Source organism: Canis lupus, chromosome 24 (assembly GCF_003254725.2).
Source record: "Canis lupus dingo isolate Sandy chromosome 24, ASM325472v2, whole genome shotgun sequence".
Lineage (NCBI taxonomy): Eukaryota > Metazoa > Chordata > Mammalia > Carnivora > Canidae > Canis > Canis lupus.
In genome coordinates, this window is record NC_064266.1 from 10,636,410 (window position 1) to 10,645,967 (window position 9,558).

Below are 9,558 nucleotides of genomic sequence, written 5' to 3' on the forward strand. Positions count from 1 at the left end.
AGATTATTTGGGGAAGAGAAGCCTGCTATAATGCTAATTAAAAATTATACCATTTTCCAGACTTTCTAGGAATGTAGATCATTCCCCAAAAAGCCCTCCAATAATACATCTAAGTGTAGTTTAATTATTACAACTAGTCTTTTTACTACATTTTCCATGAACAGAGATGTGAAAATAGGTGGGAGCCTTGGTAATCCCTTGTCTATCCAGAGACCTAAAGTATAATGACTGAAGACCAAAATTAGTTCTTCACCAGAGTAGGTATGTTTGCTGGTGCTGGGTAGGCAATATCACCACTTCCAAAAAAACTGGATGGATATAAAAAGATGGGAATTTAAAAAAAAAAACAAAAACAAAAACAAAAACTTTACAAATAAAACAATTACTATGTATGTCCCAAACCAAATGTAGAACCATAAAAATAAGGGATATTTTCCAGGTGGGCTATCAATTAATAGCTTAAACTAAGGGTTACTTTGCGATTCAGCAACAGCAAGTCAGGTCAAGGCTTTCCATTCAGACTTGGCCAATAAAACAACTGTTTGGGGTTAAATAAAATAAATGATTACCAACGACATTTGAAAAGAATGAATCTTCACAATAACAAAACCCAGATGTAATGCTAATCTGAATTTCAAAGGCAGAGCAAACTTATCAGGCAGGTGCATTCAAAACAGTGGTCCTTCAGAAATTTTATTTCTCACGTCTATGGTAATCATGGTTAAACCATTTACATCCTCTAACTGAATATAGGGATTGCTCTTGTTCATATACTACTATAGAAAAATTCAGTAGGTAAAAAATAAGGAACTAGATGTGCCTAGAGGAAAAGAAAACAAACTGAAGAAAAGTTTCACAAATTCTGTGTTTAGGTAACAGCTATTGGATTTATGCATTTCTAGGAATACATACACTTTGGTTTATTGTCTATTCTTTAGTTGCTTATATGATCTCTAAAAAATCTTTTTTCTTGCACATGAAATCACTTATTTGCATGGCAACTACAATGAGACAAACCATACAGATCTCTATCAAAAGAGAAGGATGTCTGATACTTTTGAAATACTCTCCAATTTTAATGACATAAAAGGAGACTCTAGAAACAACGTAAGCAAAACTCTAAAATGACTGCTCTAAGGACTGCTGTAAGAATTACTGTAAGGGTGACTGCAACTGACTGCAGTCTGGGAAGCTGAAGGTAAAGGACTGAGAATGCTTTGATTTTGTGGATTTAGTACCATGTTTAATCAATGTGCTTCTCTGTGGCTCTCAGTGATTTCAAAATCACTTTGTAAAGGAACTATTTCAACCTCAGAGGAAAAAAGTTTAAAGGGGATATAAGAGATGGAGAGATGCCTTGAAAAGCAAGAAAGCACAAGAAGAAAACAAATGGTTATATTCCATTTTAAGGGACTGGTTAAAAAAAAAAAAAAAAAAAAAAAACAAATATAGTAACAGTGTATCACTGATATTTACCAGGGAGCTCAGACATGTATTTTGAAAAGTTACCAAAGTGAGGCTACTATTCCCCCTTGGTTTAAAGCTGAAATCCAAAAAGCAGATCTAGAATGTAATTCACACCATTCAAATGTGAATTAAGGCAGTTGGCTACGTTTTCCTGACAGTTAAGCGACTTGTCCCTACACATTGGCACAACTGAGCACTTCACAGCCTCCGCCTTAATCCTCATAACCAGTCTGTGAGTTATTATATCCACTCTAAATCATACATGTTCTGGAACTTCTCCCTTGTGGTAGAATGCTCTATCATTAATGTTGGACCCACTGATGTCAAAGACTATGCTACTTTATAAGAAATTCATTGAAAAAAAAAAGAGAGAGAGAAGGCTGACTGCATTCATTCATTCAAAAAACATTTACTGGACACTTTCTATGTACCAGGCACAAATATACGTGGGACACGTTAATGAAGAGACATAAAATATATTTGCCCACACAGAACTTACAGCCTAGCAGGGGTGGGGAAAAAGACAAGTAACCATCAATCAATCAGTCAGCATTTTAGAAGATATCTATCACATAAAAAGAAAATGCAGAGCACTGCAAAAGGGATACAAGACATACCTTGCAGTTAAAAATAGGGCAGACCTCACTGACCAGGTGATATTTTAGTGAAGACTGGAAGGAGGTGAGGAAATTGGCCATGACTACATCTGCGGAGAAGATTCTACAGGCAGAGGGAAAACCCAACACAAAGACTTGAAAGTGGGAATGTGCCTAATTTATTTCAGGATCAACAAGAAGGTAAAGATGACTGCAATGGAGAGCAGGAGAGGAATGGAAGTGGAAACAGGGCAGAGTTACTGGTAGCCAGATTGTATTGGGCTTCATGAATCATTATGAGAAACTGGACTTTTATTTCTAAGACAGAAAGCCATAGGATGGTTTTAATGTAACCTGACTTGTTTTATTTTATTTTATTATTTATTTATTTTTTTTCTGACTTCTGTTTTAAAAAGATCTATCTGGTTGTTATGCTGACAATATATTAAAAGGAAGCTAGGGAAGGAGACCAGAGGGGCGACTGTAATAATGCAGTCAAGAGGTGCTGGAAACTAGGGACAGGATGTGAGTAGTAACAGAGGTGGGGAAAGGGTTAAGCTCCTGAATTTCTATGGACAACAGGATTCTGGGTACATTTTGAAGCTACAGGAACAGGATTTGCTGACAGCTTTGATGTGGAGAGAAAAGAGTAAGGAATAATTCCAAGGGTTTTAGCTTGAATACCCTGAGAGAAATGGAACTTCCACCCACCAAAATGGGGCAGGATGCAGGAAGAGCAGGTTTATAGAAAACTATAAAAATAAATCACTTTTAATCCTGTTAAAATTGAGTTATCTTTTACGTATTCAAGCTTTAAGAAGTCAAAAAAGTAGTTGATATGTTCTTCAGAAGTTTCAGGGCACTCACTACTCCAGCTGGAAATATACATCTGGGAGTCTTACAGAGCTACATGGTATTTTATTAAAGCCTTATAACTGTTTGAGACAAGAGTCCTACAGGAACTGAGCCCTGAAGCATTCCAAATTAATAGGTTGGTGAGAAAAAAACAGTGCAAATTTTAAAAAATGACTGAAAAAGTGAAATCAGTGATGCAGAAGTACAGGAGGAAAAGCAGCATATGGTGTTCTCACAACCAAGTGACTTATGTCAAAAAAGAGGGAATGACGACCAATTATATCAATGTTGCCAATACGTAAAGATGGGAAATGACTGCAGATTTAGCAACTTGGAGTATCTTCTTTTTCTAAAAAAAAGTCCTAGTGACTGTATCCCACCTCACCCCAGAAGATAATTATGGATTGAATATGATGTTGTATTTCAATGTGCATGTGAACTGAATGTTTTCCTAAAGAATTATCCAAAAGAAAGGATTTATTCCAATTTAACATTTGGGATTTGAATCAGCTGATCTGTTAAGAAATACGGTTAAGAAAGTGATAAACTATAAATGCTAACAGTAATTTGTTAAATATTTAATTCCCATCCCTTAACAAAACAGCCTCAAGGTAAATTGGAAATTAAAAATATAGATTTTGTCCTGATTAGGAATTATGATAAACCAAAAACCCATATCACACTACTGTTTTTCCTATTAGAATAAAGAACACAAGTTTGCACATTATGACCATTACTATTTGATAACGTTCTAGAAACATTTTGTAATGTTCTAGAACGTTAACATTAGTGCAGCATGCCATTAAACCAAAATAAAAGGTATATTAGAAAAAAAGTAGAAACAAGTGTTATTGGGAACTGATTTAATATAACCGGGAAACCCAAGAGAACAAACTGCTCTTGGAGTAAAAGCCAGCTATTAAATAAATACACAAAAATCAACAACTATCTTATACTAGCAGTAACCAGTTTGAAGAACCCATCACAACAGCAACAGCAACAACAAAATACCAAAGAAGAACCCTAACAAGAAATATTAGGGCTTAAACAAAAAACAAAATGAAAAACAAACAAAACCTCTTCCAGGAGAGTTAGAAATCTGGATAACCTGTATTGTCCCTTAAAAGACACTTACTCCATGTAAATGACAGTCCTTGCCAAAGAACAAGAATGCACATAACTGTAGTGGAAAACTGTAACAAAAGCAGGAAAGTGGAAAGCAGCTACGTAGCCCACCTAAAAGAGTGAATGAAATGCTCCAGGTTACTCACAAACTGAGGGAGTAAAAGGAGGTGAAAGGGTAGCAGGTTAAAATAAGGTTAGTAAAGGCTGTTTAGGAAGTCCTACCCCTGGATGCCCTTCCAACTGGCCATCAGGCCCAGAGCTCAGCAAGACTGGAGACTAATTGATAAGAGAGTAGATAAAACAATTAAGTCTTCAGGCTGTGAGAGCACAGGAACCTTCCCCAAAGTGGCTCTATAGAAAGAGGATGCTGAGACTCCTGCCAGATGCCTCGGGGAACCCTGGCAGCTAGATCCTTTCAACAGCTCAGGATGCTGAAGTCCATACTCTCTGACCAGCCCAAGAGGAAAGACCCTACAAAAGGCTCCAATAAACGACTGGGAAGAAACAGTAAACAGTGAAAAAAGGCTGGGGGAGAGGGAGACTCAGGAGATTGGGGGTGGTAGGGGAGAAAGGGGCAAGGGGCCATTTATTTTATAGTAAGCCTTTTAGTACTCTTAAACTATGTACATGTATTAGTTTAAAAATAGTAAGATAAAAAAAAAGATAGTAAGATAATGTTTATCTGAAAGGACAGATGAACATAATTCTGATTTTCCAAAGAAAATTGTGACTTGCTCTACCAGATATTTCTACCTAATCTAAATCTACAATTTAAAAGAGTTGGCGTTAAGTTTAGAGATCAACACATAGATTAGACCTAAAGCAGAAGCAAACCCAAAACTAGTCAAGATCTTAACATGTAATAAAGAAAAGATCAAAACCAATGAGGAAAAGATGGACACTTTAACAAATGGTGTTGGCAGAATTGACTTGCTGGTGAAGAAGAGATGGTCTAAGACAATTCACATCCAAACATTAGTACATACTTAATTGTAAAAATCTAATATATTTTCAAAATTTGTTACATTAAGGTAAATGTAACATAATGAGGTAAATGTAACATAAAACTTTTAAACATAAATGTTTACAAAGAAAAATCATAAAGGAAAAAACAAAGCTTGACTACATAAAAGTAAACCTATTTTGCTGTTTGGAAAACACCATTAAGTAAAAGTAACAAGCTATATGTGTGTGTGTGGGGGGGGGGGGGTGAAACTGCAAATATGATAAAGGTATTAATACTCTTTATACAGAACTATTCAAAATCATTTAAAAAAATCATCAATTAAGAATAAAGGGAGCAAAGTACCCAAACAAACTCCTTTCAGGAGTTAAAACAAGAAGCAAATCACGAATTCCACTAGTTACCAAAGACTAGAAGTTAAAATAAGATCACATTTTTATAGAAAATTAGGAGGGATTAAACACTGGAATGCTGACACAGTGAGGAAATCATTAGGTGCATAAGGGAATCAATGTGTCTTGGCATAAGCAGTTTGGCAACGTGCCTCAGGAACCATAAAAGGTTCACCTCTGCCCCAGGAATTCTGCTATAAACCTAGCCTAAGCAAGTCTAAGACACCAAGACTTTCAGGCATAGGCATTTATTCCAGCACTGCCTGTGAGTCTGCTCTTCCTTGAGCCTACCTCCTTTGCCCGACTCTGTTGAAGGCTGTCTTCATTCGGTTCATTACATCTTTCCAAAACTCTATTGTTGCAGATACCATTACTATTATTATTACCCTGATTCCACGGATAAAGCAAACACAATCAAAGAACTAGTAGAATTTGGAACCAGCGTTTAGTGCCAAATTTTCAACCACTAAAAATGAAAATATATCAAACAACAGAAAACTACTTAAACCTTGGTATATCAATCATTAAAAAATCTTACATTCCGTGGCGCCTGGGTGGCTCAGCTGGTTAAACATCTGCCTTTAGTTCAGGTCAGGATCTCTGGGTCCTGGGATCAAGACCCACATTAGGCTCTCTGCTCAGCAGGGAGTCAGTCAGCTTCTCCCTCCCTAGCAACCTCTATGCCTCTCCCCTCCCCCTTAAAATAAAAAGCAAAATTAAAAAAAAAAAATCTTACAAAGATTTAAAAGTGTAGAAAACGTCTATGGTATATTAAATGAAAGCACGGTATTTAAAACTACAAATGAAACTAAAATTGCTAATTCTGTTTAAAAATATTCAGATAAATAAAAAGGGACAAGCGGAAGCACACCATCTCATGAATAGTTTATTTCTGATGATGTGATTGTGATTTCTTTGATCATTCCCTAAATATCTACAACAAGGGAGGATCTTTTATTTTAAAATGTTTAGAAACCATAGAAACAACAGATCCTTTCAAATGTATGTTTGAAGGCTTCGTTTTGAAACATGATGGAAAAAAGATTAGGTGAGAGGTTACTATCTTAGCAGCAGAGCACTGCTGTCGAACTACAACATCCATCAACTGAGAGGGATTTCCATCTATATTTTCTCAGAGTAAAATGGAAAAAAATCCTTTCAGAATTTGCTTGATAGTCCAGCTAATGCATACTTAATTAGCACCCAAGATAGGTGATAGCTGCAAGAGAAAAACCTCTTCAACTCCCAATGCATGCTTAGAATCCCTGGTCTACTAAAAACATTTTGGAATTGATGGACTGAATTCTGATTATTATTTACACAATAAAGTTTGAAAAGTTTCGAAAAGGAAAAAAAGCCTAAGACATGGAAACAATATACTTCTGTACTTTGTTCAGAACTGTTTTAACAGTTCCTTGCAATGCAAACTGGATTTAGATGGCTATAGAATTCCTGTTCTGAGCATAACAATGAACATTTAAAAAAATTATCTTTGTGTGCCAGGAAAGGGAAAGAGTGGGTGAATCTGTAGACAAACTATGCCTTAAAGTAGAACACTACAAGCGTTTAACTTTTTGTAAAGAATCAAATCAAGGCAAAGCACCTTCTAGGAACAAAACAATTTTAAGGGATCCCTGGGTGGCTCAGCGGTTCAGGGTGTGATCCTGGAGACCCGGGATCGAGTCCCACGTCGGGCTCCAAGCCTGGAGCCTGCTTCTCCCTCTGCCTCTCTCTCTCTCTCTCTCAAATAAATAAATAAAATTCAAAAAAAAATTAAAGACTGATAATGACTTTGGCGGGGGGTGCCCACAAACTGCCACAAGATTATTGCATGGCTGTAAGATTCTGTTTCACTTAGAAAACTTCTGAAATACAAGAGGTCTTAGGACTTTGAAGAATATATACAATTCTTAAGTTTGTGTGCCCCCCCAAAGGAAAACGGTTTCAAAAAATATCGTTTCCACCACAGTTTTAAACTTTGTTAAACAAGTTCTCGGTGCAACGACTGGAAGAATGATTAGTCCTCATAGCTGCTGGCAGTATCACCCCATACAACAGCATTAATAATTCTGTAATTACTTAGAAAGAAAAACTGGAACTAGTATGAGATCACCCTTACCTGAGCTGAGGCCAAGAACTGAAAAGGGTGATTCAAATTCTTCAGAAGAGTCCCACTCGGAATCCCAAAGGTAGGAGGACCCGCCCACTTCCCCTGGAGTAACCGTTGCCATGGGAACCCGCAGTAACCCTTCCGAGCCGGTACAGACTGGGGGAGGGGGAATCCTCCCAGAGGCTGGGGGATGGTTAAAAGAAGGGGATGGGGAGAGGGAAAAGATAAGGGGGGGGGGGGTTTGAGGCTAAAACCACGAAAACTGCTCCGCGGGGACAGGGGTTAGAGGAGGGCTGAGTAACCCCAAAGGAAACCCAAAACCATGAGTGAGAACAATAACCTGGACGCTAGAGTCACATTATAGTTAAGTTCAAATTCGAACCATTAGCCGCTTCCCTCCTTCGCGGGTGGGAAACAGACTACCCTTTGTCAGCTCCCGTCTACGGAAAACGAAGCTGGACTTTTATCTCCATCGGAAACTGAATGCTACTTGGTAAAACTGAAATCTTGACTTTCTTACGTTAAGTCACCGGTCCCCAAACTCTGCTGCAAACTGGAAACACCCAGGGATCTTTCCAGCGTGTCTAACTGGCCTGGGGCGCTATTTAAGCTTAGAGTTTTAAGACTCTCCGGTTTGGTTCTCTTCCGCAGCCGATTTTGGGAACTACTGTGGTCCGTGATTTGCTGAGGTGCTAGAGTATTTTCTAAAAAAAAAAAGAAAGAAAGAAAGAAGAAAGAAAGAAAAGAAAAGAAAAGAAAAGAAAAGAAAAGAAAAGAAAAGAAAAGAAAAGAAAAGAAAAGAAAAGAAAAAAAAGAAATAAAGCACCATTATCTTCCTTTGTCTTTTTACGGCTAATAATAGAATTAGCTGGCTCTCTCCAAGCACACGCAGGACAATAGGTTTCTTGACAAATAGGAATCCCCGGCGTGTTCTCACAATGCTCTCTTGGAGATAAAAAGACCAGGCTGCATGACCTTTTTCTTCCCGAGACAGCAAACATCCTTCCCGCCCTAGCACCAAACTTACACACCTATTTTAAGCGCGAAGGGACCGTGAATGGTGCTCGGAACTCGGAAGGACGAGCTGCAGCACCAGAAGCAAAGACAACCCCGGCAAGCCCGTCCTCACTCGACGGGACTGGGAGGGCGGCCGTGGGTCCCCGGAGCCCGAGCCCCAGCCCGCGCCCCAGCCCGCGCCCCAGCCCGCGCCCCGCGCCCCGCGCCCCGCGCCCGCTGGCAGCGCCCCAGTAAAGTTACTCGGGCAAGTTTGCTGCCGCCCGCACGCGCCTCCCCGGCCCAGGCCCGCGGCGCCCAGGCCCCCGGCCGCGCCCCCTCCCGGACCTCGCCGCCTCCGCCGCCCCGCACCCGGCCGGCTGCCCGCCGCTCTCCTTCGCCCCGCCCCGGCGCCCCTCGGCCGCAGCGGCCCTGCCCTCCCGCCCCGGCGCCCGGACCCCGTCGGGAAGCCCGCCCCAGGCAGAGCCCCCGGGCGGCCCCGAGCCGCGTCCCGGCCCCGCCGCGCTCGGCACCCTCGGCCCGCGGCCCGGAGCGCGCCCCTGGCCGGCGGGTCGCTGCTGCGCACGCGCGGAGGCGCCCGCCAGCTCACCCGCGGCGCCCTCGCTCACCGTCCGCGCCCTTCGTCACCTCCGGCGCCGCCGCAGCCTGCGCCGCCCGCCGCTCGCCGCCCGCGCCCGCGCCCGCGCCCGCGCCCGCCGCCCGGGTCCGGCGCCCACTCCGCAGGCCCCGGCCCGGGCACTCGGGGATGCAGCGCCCGGCGGGCTCGGCGGGCACCCGCACGCAGGGCACGCTCCGCGGGGCCGCGCCCAGCAGGCCGCGCGCCCGGGGCCGGAGGGGGCGGGGCCGGAGGGGGCGGGGCCAGCAGGCCGCGCGCCCGAAGGCCGCCTAGGACACGGGCATGCGCAGTGCGCGTCCCGTCCTGGAGTCCGGCTGCGGGCTGGTCCCTGACCCTAGACCCGGGAGCGCGAGGAAGGCGGGAGGCAGGGCTAGGGTTCCCCGTCCCTGAGCGGCGACCCCACTCTTGTTCCACAGACT

General features: G+C 42.2%; 1 protein-coding gene across 3 annotated transcripts in view; it reads right to left on the reverse strand.

Moving 5' to 3' along the window:
* BTBD3 (BTB domain containing 3) overlaps window positions 1–9,330 on the reverse strand; it is a 34,284-nt gene extending 24,954 nt beyond the window's left edge. Inside the window, exon 1 of one of the 3 annotated variants that reach the window (XM_025469301.3) lies at window positions 9,132–9,330. Coding sequence is in view for 1 of the 3 variants with exons in the window: in XM_035705396.2 (XP_035561289.1) it covers window positions 7,519–7,630 (112 nt within the window). In the remaining 2 variants the exon portion in view is untranslated. Of the gene's footprint in view, window positions 1–7,518; window positions 7,688–8,029; window positions 8,190–9,131 lie in introns of those variants that run through there. The other 2 variants (XM_035705397.2, XM_035705396.2) reach the window with 2 other exon arrangements.
* Window positions 9,331–9,558: the final 228 nt, after the last annotated feature.